Source organism: Bombus vancouverensis, chromosome 3, assembly GCF_051014615.1.
Source record: "Bombus vancouverensis nearcticus chromosome 3, iyBomVanc1_principal, whole genome shotgun sequence".
Classification (NCBI taxonomy): domain Eukaryota; kingdom Metazoa; phylum Arthropoda; class Insecta; order Hymenoptera; family Apidae; genus Bombus; species Bombus vancouverensis.
Window position 1 is genome coordinate 15,062,633 of NC_134913.1, and position 20,030 is coordinate 15,082,662.

A 20,030-nucleotide genomic window follows, 5' to 3' on the forward strand; every position below is an offset into this window, starting at 1 on the left:
GTACCTGAAAGAATCCGCGCGATGAACGCGAGCGTGAAGCTGCTGCTGATAGTGCGGGAACCAGTGACCAGAGCGATATCCGACTACACTCAGCTGCGGACGCACGCCGCGACCGCTTCGACCCTGACGAATGGAACACCACGAAGCATCCAGCAACAGCAGGCGGCGCGTAGCTTCGAGGAACTGGTGATACGACCGGACGGCAGCATCAACGAGTCGTACAGGCCAGTAGCGATTTCCCTGTACCACACGTACATGCATAGGTGGCTGGAGGTGTTCTCCAGGGAGCAGATCCTCATAGTGAACGGTGACCAATTGATCGAGGACCCGGTGCCTCAGTTGCGCAGGATCGAGAATTTCCTCGGATTGGAGCCACGGATCGGCAGGCACAATTTCTACTTCAACCACACGAAAGGCTTCTACTGTCTGCGCAATGAGACGTCGGAGAAATGTCTGAAGGAGAGCAAAGGCAGACGACATCCGCGCGTTAGTCCCGTGGTGGTCACCAAGCTAAGGAGGTTCTTCAACGAACACAATCAACGATTCTACGAGCTCGTAGGGGAAGATCTCGGCTGGCCTGAGGAATAGCCGTCGTAGAGAAGCGGTTCGATCGCTGTGTCATAGATGCGGGTAGCCACGCGAGAAAGTCCAAAGTTCGCGAAGAAGCTGCTTTATTTTTTCTAAACGTCGGAGTACGGCGCAGCTGGTACTGACGCGGTGCAATTCTTTTTTTTTTCTTCTAGTTTCCGTCGATCGAATTTTAAGAATGGAAATCACGAAGATCCCCTCGGCATGGACGAGATCTGAACGCGGAACGATTGTCCGCAAGCGGAACGAAGGAGCGGATCAGCTACGGGGAACAGGTTGGTTCCGCGGGAACTCGGCTGGTCCGAGAGAACTTCTTAACAAAGCGAACGCGAGCAAGGTTTCTGCGCTTGACGCGGTTAAAGGAATCTTGTAATTGCTACGGAGTACCTCGAAAATCTTGATCCACGGGGATTACGTGAGGAAGTTGGTCGAAATTAGCGGAAACATCGTCCAGGGAACCGAGGGCAAATTAAGCAACGCCAGCCCTGTGAAAGAAGACAACAGCGCGGAATTGAACGGCGAATCAAGCGAACATTTCGTGCCACAAAGGACGAAGGCATCTTCGTGATTCGAATTCATTAATGGGAATATTCGAGCTTTTGAAGACTAATTAGGATCGCCTTTGGTTCGAGAAATTACGCAACAAAGTTACCTGCAAGTGCATCGTTGTCGTCTCATATTACTTCGTTGGATATTTGAAAATTCTTCGGGAGCAGCAGTTTCGCCTGGTGCTTCTCGTCGCGGGAAGAATCGAGGCTGATCAGGATAAGTACCTTTTATATTTTATGATTAGCCGTAACATCGAAAACGGGTAACGCGTCGATGGTTAAATATAATTCAGCGATTTAGGAACTGTCGATGTGCTCGAATTCCAAGGATCAGTAATCGTAGAAAAACCGAATAGAAATCTTTCATTTCGCACGGACGATGATACAAAAATTCTAATTTCTCCGGAATATTATTGAAAGTAAAAAGTATCCACGAAACACGTTTCTCGTTCGTCAAAGATTTAATACTCGGTTATCGTCTTGTTAACAGCGCGAGATATAATAAAAGGAGTTCCTTTTGTAGGGAAGAAAGGAGAGAGTGCGATTCGTTTTCTGAAAAAAGTGCAACAGTTCCGTTGCCGTCTCTTCGAAGAGGAGGCCCGAGCACGCGAACTCGAGTGAACATCGAAGAGCCCGTGGCAATGAGTCAAGCCATTAAATCGAGTGCATGCAATTTAATGGATATATGCTCCGGCCAGGACTCTTCATTATTATCGGAGATCCTGAGCCCCTCTCGTGTTCGCGTTTCAGCCGTTCGTCCTTGCGTGCTAATTGCTTCGAGTTGTCGCTTCGTAGCGCCGACGAGACCGATTTCTGCATCTCGATCGATGCTCCGTCGTAAAACAACTTTCATTCTCGTACAGTGTTGCGGTTAACGCGTCGTTGATACAATAGAAACATGGATTAGGAAAATACGAAAATACAAGCAAATTACGAACAGCTTTCGGATCACGAAATAGATATAAAAAATCGAGTCTATCTCAGGGAATCAGCTAATTATTCGAACTGCGTCGTATGTTCCCGACAATAGCCACCACTCACCGAAGACAGAAATATCCGTAATTTCTATCGAACAAGATAAAAGGATTCGTTCAGTGTGAAATACCTACGATCGTTCAACGATACCTAACGCACATACAGTTTAATTCGCCAACGATAAACGAACATGCAACGCAGTCTGAAACTTCATATTTATTTCCATGATATAAAATGCCCGAACTCTTCGCGCTATATACCGTACGAATTTGCTTAACGCGTCTATCGACGAATTATATTTATTACGAAACAATTTATTATAAAAGAAATATAAACGAGATACAAAACGTAGTTAGAGAAGCGTGCAACTTGGAAATATGGAACGTTAGAGACATTTGTAATAAAAGAAGCTCGTAGAAAAATGACTCGCGCCAAGTCAGTTTAACAACGCGTGATCCGATAGGCATCCGATTAACTGGACGGCCGAAGATGATCGGCAGGCGTGGAATTGATTAAACGTTCGTCGTGGAAAGGGTAACGAGATGATCGAGGCGGACGAAGAAAATTAGCCAGGCAGCGCGTGCGAAATCGATCGGGCAACGTCTGGCCGTGTGAAAGGTGGGCAAATCGTCGGCAGAAATATCAGGGGTTGAATAGCGTGGAACATCGGGCAGCGATCCTCGATATCAGTCACGGCCACGTGTATCCCAGAGGAGCGGCCTATCGCAGCCGAAACGTGCAAGAGTAGATTCCGGATGGGTCGTTACTCAGAGGGGCTGGATATCTGTCCGTCGATTCTCGGTGGCGAACGAACGAATTCGAGCACATTGTACCTGGTGGCGCGGCTCTGCTCGACTCGGCTCGGCTTGGCGCGCCCGTCTATTTGGGTCGATCGATCTCCGGTAAGAGAGCAGAATGATCCATCGATGCTGTTACCCGTTCCTCCGCGTGGCTGCGCGCAAGACCGCACGTCTTGTTCCATCGTACATTTACCTGCATACACTCGCACACATATGTATCGTACACGTACACGTACAGGAAAAGGAAACTCGCGCTCGCGTACACTCACACACACACACATACGTACGTAGGTACGTGTTTACGTGCATAGGTAACTAGAGACAACGGAGACGGACAGACGAACGGGACGGACAGACACTGTTCACAGGAAGTAACGCCGGCCAAAATAAAATAGAGACGAGAGTCCGATGGAACGATCGGTTTCAGGAGGATAAGCCTCCTGAAGCTTCAGCGACTCGTTTCGCGGGCCCCGTCGCCATGGATCACATTGGTCCGTGAGTTTACATATCATATAGGGTTAACTAGTTGATATTACAGAAGATTTAATATTTTTATAATCCACATTGGAAGTTGTTATATCGAGTCGTTAAGCTTATTGTGTACAGGAGGAGAGCCACCCGTCTGCATAGGAACAATGGGATTTTAGAGAAGAAAGAGAGCTCTCTGTGATCTTGGGTTTCGTCGCTCCGTCTAATCTGTTAATCGATCGCGTTCGTTTCATGTATCGCGAGGCAGGATATCGTAGTTTTCTTTCGCCGCGCGCTGTGCACGACTCGCCGAATGAATTAGGGGGATGAAAGGAGGATCGTTTGGCGAGCGGCGTCGAGCCGTTCTGCTTCAGCAGCCAGAAAGGCTTCAACGGGAGGAGGAGTTGGTTAAAGCTGTAATTTTTTATACGTGTTACTATTATACCGTGAAATGTTGGCGAATTTCATTCGTAGCGCGATGCAACCATATCATTTTTATTACTATTTGACGTAGTAAGATACATTAGGTCGGAATAAACAAAAGTTAAACTGCACATATCGTTAGAATTAAGAAATAATTGGTAATTACTAATCGTCGATGTTCGAATTGGATACTGATTGCGATGTTTAAACCGATTATTTAAGAAGTTTCGATAAGAAAGAGTAAATAGAATATTCTTAAGATCGTAGATCGAAGTTATCTGTGAGGAATTATTATTGCGCTTAATTCAGTACCAGCGGTTCTTGATCATCGTCGTCATAAGCTGGGACGAAATAAAGTTTCGAACGATTCAAAATCGACACGAACTTGCGAAGCAAGCTTCGACGTTCATTCGTATCACTTTTTATCAATTTATCAATTGCATAAGTTGAAGGGCAGTTAATTTGACTAAAAGCTCGAAGCTCGATATAAAATCACAGAGGGAATTAAAATTTGTAAATTGATCGACATTTTCGTTGCTTCTACTTTTTCGAGTACCTACTCTTTACTTTAATACGCGCACACGTATATTTGATTTGTATAAAAACTAGGACGTAAGCGCGAAACGAATACATATCAGAAAATTGTGATAAGGAGACGTATATATAAATTTTTATAAGGTATATGTTTAGGCGATTTATTAAAATAATCGTGGAGTTAGAAGATGGAAAAAATGATCGTTAATTGAAGAAAGAATAGCGCGACAAATTTTCATATCCTGTATTTTTCGAGGAGACACGACAAATTTAGTATATTTTTAACGTTCACCGAATTAAATATTAGTCGTTAAATCACTTTGATTTGTAGATACGAAAAGATATTATTCTATAAACAATGATTCAAATATTGATACTTTTTAGTATATTTGTAACGTTCACTGAATTAAATAGTAAACGTTAAATCATGTTGATTTATGGATACCGAAATATATTACCCGGTGAACAATGATTCAAATATTGATGCTCGAATTTAATAACGCGATATATACGTTTTACACTTAGACTGGCTGTTTTATTCCCCTCGTTATACAATGGTACCAAAAATCTCTTCATTTTGTTTATCTGATCTTTTTTACGCTTCCTTATGCGTGGAATATTAAACCAAAATTAGATGATCTAAAGAAGACGATCCTAAATTTTGTTTAAAATATACAAAAAAATATGAAAAGAAGTGACTTTTTCATCTTAAGCCATATAATTATGAAGAATTTTCCAGGGCTTAACAATTAAAAGAGAATTCATCCTGGGAGTTTACCTCTTGCGAATTCTTATTTTAAAATCTAAATCTGAACGATCGATCCGAATCATCGTATCGTTGGTACGTGACGTCACGGAAGAAAAATCCTGAAGGAATCTGAGGAGTGCGTGTCACGGTTCACCTAAAATTGAGCTAAAGCTAAACGAAATCCTACGGATAGCCTGTTGATGTTCGTATTCGTCGTAATAAGGCTTGTATCGCACACCCTATGTAAACCTATTCCAATATCCAAGGTTCCAGATTGAAGCAAGGATATCAACAGCGGAGAAAAAGAGAAAAGGGAGCAGAAAAATAGTAAGGGGCTCCTATATATCACGTGAAGATAAAAGTTCGCGATAAAATTGACCATTTGTTTCTGAAGAAAAAAGAAGAGAGAACCCGGCGCGAAGATTCCATCGATCGCTCCTGGGGACCCGTGACGCCTCGATGAACGAACCTGGAATGCGTATAATAGTCAGAGAAAATTGCTCGGAAATCTTTCAATACGTTCTCTTCCGTGCTATGTCGTCCACTGGCCATTTGTACCGAATTCGCGACAAAAATAGAGATCCCGTTATACTTCGAATTGGATTTTTCGACAGTGAGAAACAAGATTTCTCTGAACGCTGTGCAATTTTATAAATTTCAGATTTATAACCCTTGACAAAAAGTACTTATATACGACTAGCCTTTTTGGAACATCCTGTATATATGTAGTTTTATTAAAAACCAAAACGGTAGTATTTATAGTGGAAGTAATCGTTTTGTTCGATCAGAAACGTATCGTACAAACGTATTTCGATATAAATTTTGCCCTCTTTTTTTTTTTTTTTTTTTTGCTTTGCAAAGTATATGTTATGTAGCGAAAAATTTGCAGGAAATTTGCAATTTAAATCGAAAACACTTTTCACGGTGTCGTTCATTAAATCGCGTATCTTTTTCGGCCCGGTGCACCGCGGTATCGCGAAATTACACGGAGAAACGAAAACTCGTTTCCATTGAGTGAGCGGGCAAGGAAAGTTAACTGAGAAACCTTGGAAAATCCACCGTTCGTCTCCGTTTCCAACGAACGCCGTAAAAGTCACGTTATAAGAAGCTGCTAGTAAAAAAAATGTTCGCTAACAGAAATATACGGGATCGTTTCAAAAGATAGCTTGTTAAGAAATAAATTGATCTATTCGCGTATAGATATCCGCTGTTTTCATAGGGCTTTTCTTTCATTGTAAGAAGCAAGTTTCCACGTAAAGATATCGATGATACTCTTACAACGTATCGTTTCTGTAACATATGTAAATGACAGGGGTATTCTTTGATATTTCAATTACCGTACCCATAGTGCAGTTTTGAGTGATACGAAGAACGATAGTGATCGAACGATACGATAGTTATGTAGACAAGGGTATCAGAAATCGCGAATGCTTTGCACGCTTCAAGTGTGACACTCGATATCGGAAAGCGTACTTTTCCTTCGGGAACAGGAACAGGAGAAGTGTCAAGGAATTCGGTCAATCGCGAATAAACTTGTCACGGAAAGCTTAGGTGTTTGATCAAGGTTTTATCCTACGAGTATCTTTGAAGCCTCCAGAAATATCACTATAATCGACGAAAAATTCTCCGTTCTTGACCTTCTGACCTCCTTTAAACCTGAAATTTTAATAAAAGGAACAGGTTGGAAAAGAAGCGAAAAAAAAGTGGTATCGGATATTGTTACTGCTCTTTTCCTTTTTTTTTTTTTTTGTTACTAGCCTTTATTATAATCGATCCGTTGCATTTCTCGTCGCATTTCGTTCTAGTCTATATCTCTGTACTATGAATAACAGCTTTATTTTTTCTAACAAACAATTCACCTAAAAAAAATATTTCGTCCCGAGCCTCTACGATTTTTTATAAAATACAGTGTTTTCTATTAAATATATTAAATTTAATATCGTATCGTATTTGTTATCTCTTTATTTATTTTTATTTACTCAGTGCACTGTCCGTACACTACGTGTGTTTGTATCTACGTTCTCGTCGCGCTTTGACGAATACATCTATGAAACATACAAATATTCCTAACTTACAAATTAAAACCATTTCAACCAGTACAAATTAAATATATCTTATCTATATAAATTAAACTTAACTCTGTTCAGACTTTCCTTTTCTATTTTACATTTACGTCCTCTTCGTTACCAGCCTTTGTACTAACCACTGCCTCTAATTTCGCCATCGAACTTTTCATATCTTCTGCTAATCTCACACTGTCTGTTAGCATATTTTCGATTTTCCTTTTCAACTTCAGACTGGCGCCCAGCTTATTCACCCAACCCCCGAGGTCTTCCCATAACTTTCCTCTCAAACGCTACGTAACTCCATACATGCATCATACTCTCTCTCTCTTCCTCCCTCTCTTTCGCTTTCTCTCTCTCTCTCTCTCTCACACACATAATCTGCATTCTTTTACTCCTATTCCTCTCGTATTCCTTACATTCCCACATCTTAATCGTGCCCACTATTCCTTGTCGTTACCTCCGATATTCTTCTTCATCCAATAGACTGCCATACCCAGCTCCTCTTCCCTGGACTTGTAAGTATCGCGATAACTTGACCTGTCTATCCTACTGCAACGTTCATGCATATCTTACTGCACCTTCCTTCCTATTGCATCTTTCAGTTTCTGCTCTACCCTGCTGGTGCATTGTATTTGTTAGACGCAGCTTTATTCTAGGCAACACTTTGGTTTGGATACAAAAATAACACAGGATTCTTGGTGAATCTCTCAGATAGCAATTTCTTACAGCGGTACACGCGCGACACCGTGGCAGATACAAAACGGAAGTGGTGCAACTTGAAGAGAAAAATGGAAGTGAAGAAAAAAGAAAGAAGAAAGGAAAGAAACGAGAAGAAATAAAGTCTGTGTGCAAATTCGGCATGGGCGGTGAATTCGAACGTGGTTTTTCACAATACCGTATCGTATACTTCTTTATCGTATTGTGATTTACGCCTGTTACGATCTTTCTTGACTCATACGCGCGTTTCATACGTTTAACCTGTACCTTAATTTATTCCTATGCTCCCGCCGGTCGTAATGGTTCGTAATAGTCGTAAAAGTTGCGTGCGTCAGGCTGTCATTAATCCTGATTATTCTCGGTCGCTTCACGGGTCACGCTTGCACGATCAATTCTTACGTTTTGTAATTCTCCCTTGTAGCATATTTTTCCAAACGATCGTCGATGTATAAATACTGACTTTCGCGTGCGTCTGTCGCCATAATATACAAATTCTCATATTTCTTCTTTGCTTTCTGCCAGAGCAAGCTAGCTATTCTTTCGTACGACGATTTCCCTAGCGACGCACTACGTGTAACTTGCCATTCCTTGTCCGACGAGGAAGATGTATCGCGTCAATAGCACCCATGTTATATACTAACCTAATTAATACTTAATTAGAATGTATATAGAGGAAGATAGGACAAGTGGTGTTGAACCAATATTGTATTGCAACAGGACCACTACCTTCGTCTTAAATCTTAATTTACTATCTAAATGTAGTTATATTTTAATTTATTATATATCTTCCAGTTCGTCTTGTCTCGTTGTTCCAACAGTAAGATTTGCCTGCTAACGCGTTTCTAGGTATATTTCTATACCATAATCCTGTACGCGAGCGTACGTTTCCTTATTAATGATCCTCTATGTTTGTGTCAGTCTTTGGTATTTCGTTCCAGTTCTGGATGTTGTTCTGTGGTTTCTCTATTCGTCCAAGCTCCAGAATACTCTCAACTTTATGCTCCCCTTTATGAAGTTTGCTAGTTGGCATATTAATTTTTCGCTTTTCGTTGTTATCATTTCTATGATTATTCCTCATTTCTCAAAGTGATTGGTCTGACTTCTGTGTATACCGTGCAGCCATTGATCGATTATCGTTTCCCTATTTCCTGTTTCCTCAATTTCGCACAGTCGACGTAATAGGTTCTCCTGTATTTTATACTTAAATTCATGTCCTATCGTCGTTGTCCAACTCCGTTTACCAATTAATCTTACCCATGCAATACTTTCTATCGACAGTGGTTTATTTAATGTTAGATAGTTCGTCGTTTGTCGATGGCATATCCTGAATTCTTTTGTCGTCACGGTGTATATCAAATTTGATATTTTAATATATTACACTTCGTTAAAATTGTTTCACGTTAAATAAAAGCTCGATATCGTGTTTATCAAAACGTGTAAATAAAATTGCATTTATTAAAAAGTCTATAACGTCGAAAGTGGAAGCTAAATAAAATAAGTGAAATAATACAGTTCAATTACAGTTTCTAAAGGTACACGTTAACTTGGCATTCGTATACACTGATACGCTGTAGGTACATAAATTTCCACTTGAAAAATTAATATTAATTTACAACACGACGCAACATTTTATCGAAAAAGCAATTTCAAATTTCCTGCAAAATTCTACTCGTCGTGCTCGCGCTCGATATGCAATTTTTTAAAACGTACAATGATTCTTCCTTGAAGGTTTAACGTTTCATTAAAAATACACTGTTATTCCATAATTTATTGGAAAACAGCGAAGTTTCTGATAATGGATCTTATCGTTTTCTACCGAATAATCAATTTTTCCTGCCCATCACAATATTTGTCATATTTTACGAACTCGTTTCAGCACGAAGTACGAATTGAGATTCTTTAAGTTCGACGCGGTCATTAACAAATGCGAAAGCACGGAACTACGGCAAATAAATTAACAGATACGATGAAATAACGATCTATCTTTGGAAATTTACGTATTTATCAAGATGAAATAGCCTACTTCGTCACGTTTCGTTGGAAGTGAAATGTTATTCGATAAAATGATTCATCGACACCGATATGATAATGATGAAATCTCATTTTCAATATATTTCACGTGATTCTAACCGGTTCTTCCAATTTTACTACTACATTTCTACATGGAAGTCACGAAAAAAAATTAATTTGAATAAAATCAATAGAGTTTCTTTCTCGATATCGTCTTGAAAGCTGTGCAAAAAAAAAGAGAGAAACAGAGCAAATACAGTTAGAAAGCTCGCCGTGAAACGAATATTTTTCATCGCGGTTGTTTGTTTTTCAGTGGAACGACTGTTTAATCTGATGCAAAAGCATCGGAACACCGTTATTTACTCGCGATAACATCGTTATAAATATTGTTGGTCAATGGTGAAACATTTCGATCCAGATTCTGCGGCGTAAGAGAGTATTTCATAAATTTCATAAACGTGATATACATCGTAGGATCTTATGCTACAATTAATTTATTTACAATCAATGGATTGTACAGATGTTGACTAAACAGGAAACGATGGTAGTTTAACGTAAACTAGTCGCAATAACGTACTATAATTTAGACAACTAAATAGTTAATTCGCAACTGTCGTCACCACGGATCCAACGCTCTCTCTCTCTCGACAACGCACTCTCTGACTTCTCAACTAACATTCTCCGGCTTCTCCACTGACACTGACTGTTAATTCGTCTTTCTCTCTTAGCATCCTTTTGTCTTTTTATCTTAGCTCCACCACGCAGGTGTTCCGCGACCGCTCGTGGTCAGGGTCAGTCATCAGGACTTTTCCACGAAACTATTCGATTGAAGGATCGACGGCACATTGTTGGGCCTGTCGACACCTCGGCTTTCTCGCTACATCGTTTATGGTTCGCCCGATGTCTCTTAGGCCTTTTGTCCATGATACTACAACGTACATAAATTCCCAGGATGAAATGAACATAATTTTCCAGCATGTACAAGCGACTTTGAAAAATGATCAAACTTGTATCGTACTTTGTTGGAAGCAGAGATGGAAGATAAAGTCTAATACGCTATCGAATTAGTATTAACAAAATTATTCTAAGAAAATACTGCTACGTAAGGAGGCGTTAAAAAATACTGATCTATTGTATGAAAAGAATTGCTCTCACTTACTGTATATCTACTTACACAAGTCGAGAAACTCGTAAACCAAAGCAGAGCGGTCGCGACGAATACGTCGACGAGTTCTGTAAAAGCGTAATCTTCTCGTTTAGAAAACGCAAAAGCAACCAGCACAACGATCGGTCACCTGAATCCTACGATCCTAAGATCCACGATCGGCTGCTTTATCGTTTCGAAATTTATGGTTCGAGTCAGAACAATTGTGTATTTTACACGAGTTTGGCGGATACGTGGAGCAATGAAAAATTGATTAAAAATCGGCAGGATCGCTTTTAATCGAGGATCGAGTCGATTAAAGTTTGCGAAATCTCGAAGATTGAATACGAAATCTCGAACGAGGCTCTAAATTTGGAATATTTCGAGGAAAAGCGGTTTTCAAGTTACGCTCTTCCATAAGCTGAAACGCTTAACGCGGTTCTTGCGTTTAACGTTACATCGCCTTCTGACGAAATATCTGCTATACCAGTGTGTGTTAGAACGATCACTGTAGAACTGTACTAGATCGTTAACGTCAGAACTATAATAGAACCATAATACGTACCTAAATGTTGCCTATATAAATCAGTATAAAATTGTAAGGAAATTAATTCAATGAAATGCATCTAAATAATTGTGTACCCGCTAAATAGAAGTCCGCATTAATTTTCGCAAAAACGTCTATACGTTTTCGGTAGTCGCAAAAGGAGAAGAAGTAATTATTATTTTATTATAACACATATGATTGCAGTGTTAATAAACATCCACCAAAATACGTTGTAGAGAGCCCTTATTCGAGGTTTCCATAGGATTATCGAGAAGCGTGCGACAGTATCGGCGTAATTCCCGGCGCGTATTAATTTCGAGGAAAGAAAGAGGGGACAAAAAGGTACAAAACAAGCGTTTCCCTGGCGTAGGCAAAGAGACGCGCCATAAATAATCCGCTTTACAACGGCGGTGAGTCGTGCATCCGCAGAGGTTAGCGTGAAAAGTGCAGCTTGCATCGGTGCGCCCTGTTATTCCGTGCAATAAATACCTCTCCGTGTTCGGGCAAAAGTTAAATTTCGATCACAGAGTGCTCGATGTCGGGGTCGGATAAACTCTGCAACACCCGAGCTGTATTCGCTACGAATCCGCTCGAAATCCGTTCCGTGGTCTCACGATTCGAAGCGACAACCGCGTCGAACTCCTTCGCCACTGCGATAAGTCGAGGAAACAATCCCCTTCGATCTCCTACCGTTGAATTTCGCGTTACGGGAAATCCTGCGTTCTGTACGCGTCGCGTACGAAATCGTTCACAGGTTTCCTTCGTGAGATTCACCATGGGTCCAACGGTGTATCGAAAAGAATGATTTTTTTCGATGATAAACGAGCCGCTCATCCGCCAAATCGGCTAACTCTGCGAAGCAGAGAGTAGGAAAAGTTGGTGAAATTATCTAAGATAAGGATCGATCGAGTGCTGTGGCGCTTTAAAAAGTTCGAGGAAGTTAATGGAGTTAACCGCTTTGGCCTGTGAAACAGCTCAAATCGCGTACGCAGATGTACGGAATCTGGAGAACGTTTAATCCGCGGTGTTCTATTTGTACGGGATATTTAAAACTTGATACACTTTATATGGGCTTTATCGTGAAAGGTATTTTCTTTTTTTGAAAAATGTTATTTCCTAAATATATAATAGCTACATACTCTTGGGAAGGGCTTAACTGCGACGAATATAAGCTGGAATCAAAATTCGATGGAATACAAATTTTAGCGATAAGTTGGTATTAAATTTAAGACGAATGCTGGTTTCGTAGGTTGAGAAGTGTAAGCGTGGAACATATCGCGAGCTTGAAATTCATCATAACGCGTACATATCAAAGTGTGATATAAGCAAATTTTTCTACGGTATAATATATATATTATCTGTATATATATACACGTATTTTTTACTACAGTATAATTTTGATGCGAACGATCATTAAAAACTTGAGAATTATACAATTTTTAAGGAGATTATTTTACGAATCAAGGTATCGATCGATAACGTTCAATAATTTCAGCGATATAACAAATTGATGATCGAAACGCAACGTAATTTAACATGTAAGAAATATTTATCTTCTGTGAATGATTCGAAGAAGGTACTAGACTGAAAGAATCAAGAAAATATAAACATAATTGACTGTGTGCAAAGTGGTCGACAATTCGTTCAACGAATCGCATTGTATGAGATAGCGAATATTTTTTGACATTTACTTAAATTCTTTTAATACGAAATACATGTAAACCAAACGATATAACGTAGATAATTTTCGTTGTTGGGAAAAATTCAGAATATAATTATCTGCTTGTTTGCCTACGTTAATTACTTCTTCTCGTGTATAGTCGTTAGACGAAGGAAGAGATCACCGCCGAATATGTACAAACATAAGCTCGTAGCAAACGTTAGTTCGTCTCAACTGATACGTCTAATCGATACTAATCAAAGCGAAATACAAACCTTGATCTTTGCAAACTAGTCTTCGCAGGCAGTCGGTAAGCAGCTTTGAGCAAGAATCAACTGAGTTTGCCTAAGCAATAATTTTGACGAAGTCTCGTATATGTATCTGCATATACGTCGTACGATCGCAGGCAAGTAATTATAGAAGCTGTGAGCATTACAACTTAACCAGATGATGTTTCTTGCGAATGATTTCTACGAAGAGAAAGATGAATCGTTGGAAATTTGTCGCTGATACTGGGGGCAATATATTTTCCAACACGATCGATAAATAATTTCCAAGTATAATAGATTGTTAATATTTATTTTCGCCTAAGTTTTATCACGATTTTTCAGAATTCCAAAGTTTTAATTAAATTTTGGGAAAGTTCGAAAGCAGCGCTTGGGTTCGCCACAACTCTGAATTAGTAAAACATTCGATTACAGTTGCTATCTTTTTCAACTTCCCTCTATAATAGCAAGCATCTGCTGCTTATCGTGCAAATTAATCTTGTACTGTTCCGATATCTGATTTGTCATAATCGACCGAGATAAGCGAAACACCTGGAACTTTGCATCGAATAGATGTCCCCCTCGTTCTTTGTCTTATCTCGAGCGACGAGATAGAAGACGACCGAAGTCGAAGACAAGACGACCAAGAGTTTTCTCGAAAACATTCGCCAAACATTCTGCAAAAACAGAGATCAAACACATTGGAGATAAAAACGAGAGAGTCGTCAGCGAAGTAGCTCGGCAAAAGAAACGTCATAGTTCTTTGCAGCCAGTTCGTTTCAAACGTGAAATGTCCGCTGCAAAAATGCGTCGCGACCGTCTCGCAACGGCAAAGTTGGCCCTGACACGATGTACCCGCGTGCTACGTCGAGTTAGCTAGCGACGCAAGTGAATTATATCTTGTTACGAACCGGAAGGGCCAACTCCTGTAGACGTCGCTCGCGCGAATAAATTGTATCTCTCGCGGCGAAGTGGCCGACGACGACGCAAGGAGACCCATCCCGCGGAAAGATTAGAAACCGTGAGGCGAGCTGGCCCCGAGGAAAAAAAGAAACAAACGTTACTTTGTAGAGGAGCACCGTACAACCTGCTGAATTAATTCGGTGCACTAAAGACCCCGTGTCCCTTTTGCAGCGACGCAAACGTCGTCCAACCTTTTTCATCCCTGTGTTTCACGTTGGTGCGCGTTCAAAGGCGGCCGCGGCATTATCGCGTTAGATTTGGCTATGTAGTTTGAAAGCTTCTGTCGAGTTCTCTGAGAAAAAGTTTTATGCAGCATGATCTTTCGTATTTATTTCCCAGTGGAATTTATCGCGTGTCACGGAACAGCCAGTTTCACATTATCAGCCGACAGTAAGCAAAACTGGCTTTTTTATATATTTGCACGTACAGTGAGATTTTTGGAAGTTGGTGTAAAAAGGAAATGTTTATAAAATGGAAACAAAGAGGGAGGATGAAGGAGATTTGATTTGGTTTAAAGCATCTGAGTCGTAACTTTTCGATTATGAACTACCTAAATTCGTCCTATTATAAACATATATTATAATTATTATAAACAGAGGGAAGGTGAAACGAATATATTATGTTCGATATTACGTTCAAAAAGGTATCGTTCTACGCTCTTCATCGTAGTATTGTTTTATATGGACTTGCAAGGCAGGAGTTTATTCCAAAGGATATTTTACAGTTTGGTAACGAAGAAAATAGCGTTTATAATGAAATGGCAGCTCTTATACGAATATAACAGTACCTATGTATGTGCCATTTATTAAAATGTAAATCTTATTCGACACAGCATGGAAGAAAGAAAGCATTCTCCACGTAAATTCCGATTTGAAAATAAAAAAGGCGGAGAAAGGTCGACAAGAACAGCCGGATTAAGATTCGATCGAAGAACCCTCTAAGTTGTCATGGTCGTTCCATTAATCTTCCTCGCGAATCATTTTTGCATATGACTAGGGCATAAATTTAATTCAACGCGCTGCTCAGCTTCGTAAATAGGATGGTTAAATAATTCACGCGTTCTGTTACGTTGATATTCAGTTCCTGCTCTCATAATTCATTTGCTCGCTTTACGTCGCCAGTAACTATCGGGCCGTGATCCAAAACTTTCACTCGCTACCCTCAAATTAGCCGATCGATGTATTTCAACGACTGCTCGACTCAGCTCGAAAAATTTTCGCTTTCCTCCAGAAATTCCATGTAAATTTTCTCACGTATTCCACAATTTTTCCTTCCAGATATGACAAGCCTGAAAGCTGTATTCGAACAAAAATTAGTTAAAATTGGTCGACTGCGTTCGTAGCGAAAGTTTAAATGGACTCGGGTGGAAAGTAGTTGCAGGGCTACCGAATTTCCTAGTTATATGAACAGAATTAATTGAACAAGCGAGACATTTATAATCCCGAAAGAACGTATTTGCAAATTAGAAAGGACACGATCCAAACATCGAAGCTACCTGTATCTTTGGTAAAAATAAAAGACCTTATTTCCGAAATATTTTTTAATTCCTAAGGATCTATATATTCGTAAATTTAAAAACGTACTGTATCGATACTCGCGCGCGTGCTTCGATAAAAATATAAGAAGGTTATTTAACGATAAATGCGGCATATATTTAATAAAATTATTATTTCGATAATTTACGAGCGACAGGATAGTTTCTAGTGAGACCGATAGTCGCGAGGCTACGTATAAATTTTCTACTGCGTTGATGCGATAAGAAAAAAAAAAAAGGACGTATACGATTTCAGTATAGTCGGTAGAATCATAGTCAGCCAAGCGAAAAGGACATTCGGACATTCTGCTTGACACGCGACCGCCGTTCGCGAGGTTCATTTAAATACGGAAATAAAGTAATTTCGTCTGACAGCGCTAATAACTTGCGGCCGATGGCATACGTTCTGCAAACCCGTCCACGGCTACCATCAACTTAGATTCACTGTTATCGCTGGTTAATACAGCGTATAATGACGGCCGATTAATTGCGATTACGATCGCTCACGACACACCAGTTGCTATCTTGACAATTTACATCTTTACCATTTGTTCGGGACACGATAGTAGAACGTTCTTATGTTCCGCCGCTAACTCCTTGGAAATATTTCTTTCGTAATCTACACATTTTGTCCCCGATAGATATTGGCTGGCTGTTCTAGCAAACTTTCGTTTCGCGTTTAGGAAATTTAACCTGCGTTTTATGTACAGTAGCAGGGAAGAAAGAAAGTTCAAAGTTGCTAAGTAATTTATTCGCGTGCACATAGTAACTTTTCCATTAAATATTTTTCGCTCTGCTACTTACAGTCGGTCAGTGGATCGTAAATGTTTTGCTACGAAGTTATAACAAAAATACAGAAATTAGGAACAAAATTGACATCGTTATTACATACAGAATGAAGCAAGAAATCATAATACGGCATTTGCCAGCCTATGGTTATATAACATTGTTTTCTTATTTTTAATCATAGAATATACCGACATGGTTTGGCGCGGTATAAATGAAACACCTTGTACTTTCTTATTTCTTCATTGGCTCTTGCGAAATTCTCTTTCGTAAAATTGTGATATCTTTTTATGTTTCAACTTTCCGTCGCTCGTTACTGCAATTTTACACCGACTAGTATTAAATAGAATACACACGTTGCTAAACGACCAAACGATTATCGACTAAAACGAAGTAACGAAGAATTAATAATTCAACTTTAATCCACTCGGTTCAATCTGAATATTCGACAAAGAATTGGAGAATGTTAGTGAAGGCCATTTCTAATATTTGATTTACTCTCAAACGTCTGGACCCTTTAGTGGCGTTTCAAACAGAAGATCTTCTAATTACGTTGAACAGGCTGCACTTCGTTCATCCTGGGTTCTTGCCTGTCAAACTAAAGATCAAACGTCGACATTCGATCAGGATTCTCTCAGGGCTGAACAAGCAGCCCTCTTTTACATACACCGGCCATGTTCAATCACGACATAACGGAGATGATGTAACGGCCGGTACATGGAGCACAGATTAAAAGAACTTTCGAGAAATTCTGTCGGTGAGCTTTCCATTTTGTGCGCTCGTCTTTTTCCGTGGTGTCGAGTATTAACGTGATTGGGTTACGTACCGTGAAGAATCGACAAGTCGAGCTCGCCGAACCATCAAAAGCTGGCTTTTCGTAAGACGAAGCTTCGGATTTCGCTATTTTGACTGCATCTAATGGAAAATATCCTTTTTCGGATTACCGTCTTGGCTACGTTCTATTTTCCTTTCTTTTTTTTTTCTTTCTTTTTCTTTTTCATCTGATCCAATCTCCAAAGACAATTTTAAATTCGATCTTCATCTTTGAAGGAACTTTATAATGCAAGTAGCTCGGATTCGAAAAAAACATCGAAAAATGTACAAACGTGATTTGCTTTGTTACAATAATACACGTAGAAGCGTAATAAAATATCTTTAGATTTTCTTCCAAGCGTTTTTTAAAAGCGAAGGAACGATCGAATATTTAAACAAGACATTGAGCACTTGTTTATTCGTTTACCGTTCGCCGACATAAACTCCAAATATATTGCCACGAATCTCCATCGCTATTGAATCAAATGGTAAATTAGTAACAAATCGTTTCATTGTTATTAGTTAGTATTGGATCATCGCGCGTAATACGAACTATTTTAACACATTATAATATGTATCGTACTAAGATTTATAATTGACTGTGGGCTTTGGATTTGCAAATATTTTTTGGTAAGTCGATCGATAAAATTGTGCGTTGCGCGCGATATTCAAACTATAACTACAATTTATCAAACGAGATATTTGAGTAACAGCGTGAATCATTTATTTCAAACGGAGTTAGTCGAAGTTGGAATATCAAGGAATATTATTCTGATAAATTATCGTGGTATTTTAATAGGTGCTTTTATGATCTGGTGGTATTCGTTAACGCAAAGAAAAGAAATATCAGATGGAACGCAGAAAGAAAAGAAATATTAGATACATCATTCATTGTGCGAGAAAGAAAATGAAAATACTTTAGGGAAATTAATTTCTGCTATTCCTTGTCATAAATCATGTTGCAGGCTATTTTTATTACAATAGCCTTTTACTTTCGTATTCTTTCGCAATCTTTTAAGCTTTTTCATTTTTTTTTAAGCTATTAAACCAAAAGGCTAGAAAGAAGAACGTATTTTAAATATCAACCTGAAACTCGTACGATGTTTCTACTAAACGCACTAGCACTATCGCTACGTATGAATTTATCTGTCGTTGCGCGTATATTGTCCTATAGAAAATGGTACGAGAGGCGCCACGTCCAATCACGTTTAATTGTCTACTATCCTCCGACTAATCGACTTAAAACTAGCGTGTGACCAAGCCGAAAGTTCTCGATACGCGGATCAAATTCCTAGTATTCGAGTTTGTACTGGCCAGAACCGGTTGATCCCCAAGGTAGAGGATCGTTAGAACCGTTTGTTCCATTATGAGCATCGAAACGTTACGAAATTGGGAAATTTTACGACTGTCTAGTTCGACGATCTAAAAACGAAAAAATTCGTCGCGTAAACATGTACACTCTTAAAGTGCTCGCTGGGAAAATCGATTCTTCCCATTGAAAATTCCACAGATTTTCAATCTGTTAATCGAGAACGTCGGATCAATTGATTATCGAAAAACGTTTTTGCAATGGATACGATCTTCATTATTGCTTCGTAACTTTATTGCTAAGCGATAATTAAATTTCTATTTTTGTCGCACAGAGTAATTAGATTACGTATTAAAATGGCGATAATTAGTTCGAAAGACAAACAAGGGAAAATGATTCGAACGAACGGAGAACTTTCGTCGACGTGGCCATAAAGTTTCAAGCCTACTGTTCTTCGATTCTACTTGTAAATTAACGAAGAGAGTGGCGATTTCGTTCTCTGCAGCTGTCACCGAGAACTCGAACTACTTGCGACTACCGCTTCTTCCAAAGGAGAGATACTTGTAGATGATACGAACCCAGTCGATCAAAGCTTCGATCCTGTGTGTAAAGTACTCGTGCTCGTTGCTGGTTACAGCAATTCACGTGAACGTGAATTCGTACGTGGCAACAGTATAGAAAGAATTTACACTTCCTTTTCGTAAAATCTTCTGGAAATAGTCGGGAAACATTTGGAAAAATGCTTCCTTAGTTAATTGGAAGCTGAAATTGGTAAAGCTCTCTTCGGTTCGCAAACGTTCAAAGACACTGATGCCTTTGTGATGCAAACTAACGGCTGAACTTAAGCTAGACGATCACGTTTTTGATGCGGTTCATGTTAATTTATCACTTAATCTCGCTGTCTGAGGCGCTCGTAAAGCCTCCTGCGAGACAAAGGATCCTTAACTGGATTCGTAACCAGACGCTAGTAACAACCAGCGAGTCGATGAATTAATCAAGTCCTTTGTATCCTTGTCCGGCGTCAACCAAGTGACTACGTAGTTTTAGCCAACATTATCATATTGATTAATTCTTACGCGTTTAGCCATTTTTAACGAAACTTACGTAATTTATGGTTATTTGCGAACAGAC

General features: G+C 39.6%; 1 protein-coding gene across 5 annotated transcripts in view; it reads left to right on the forward strand.

Annotated features, from left to right (window-relative positions):
• Hs3st-A (Heparan sulfate 3-O sulfotransferase-A) overlaps window positions 1–20,030 on the forward strand; it is a 193,365-nt gene that overhangs the window by 145,536 nt on the left and 27,799 nt on the right. For 3 of the 5 annotated variants that reach the window (XM_033328559.2, XM_033328560.2, XM_033328558.2), the window contains one exon: window positions 1–20,030. This exon is cut by the window's right edge and continues 27,799 nt beyond it. In XM_033328559.2, the coding sequence (XP_033184450.1) occupies window positions 1–588 (588 nt within the window). In that variant the 3' untranslated portion in view covers window positions 589–20,030. The other 2 variants (XR_004463689.2, XR_004463690.2) reach the window with 2 other exon arrangements.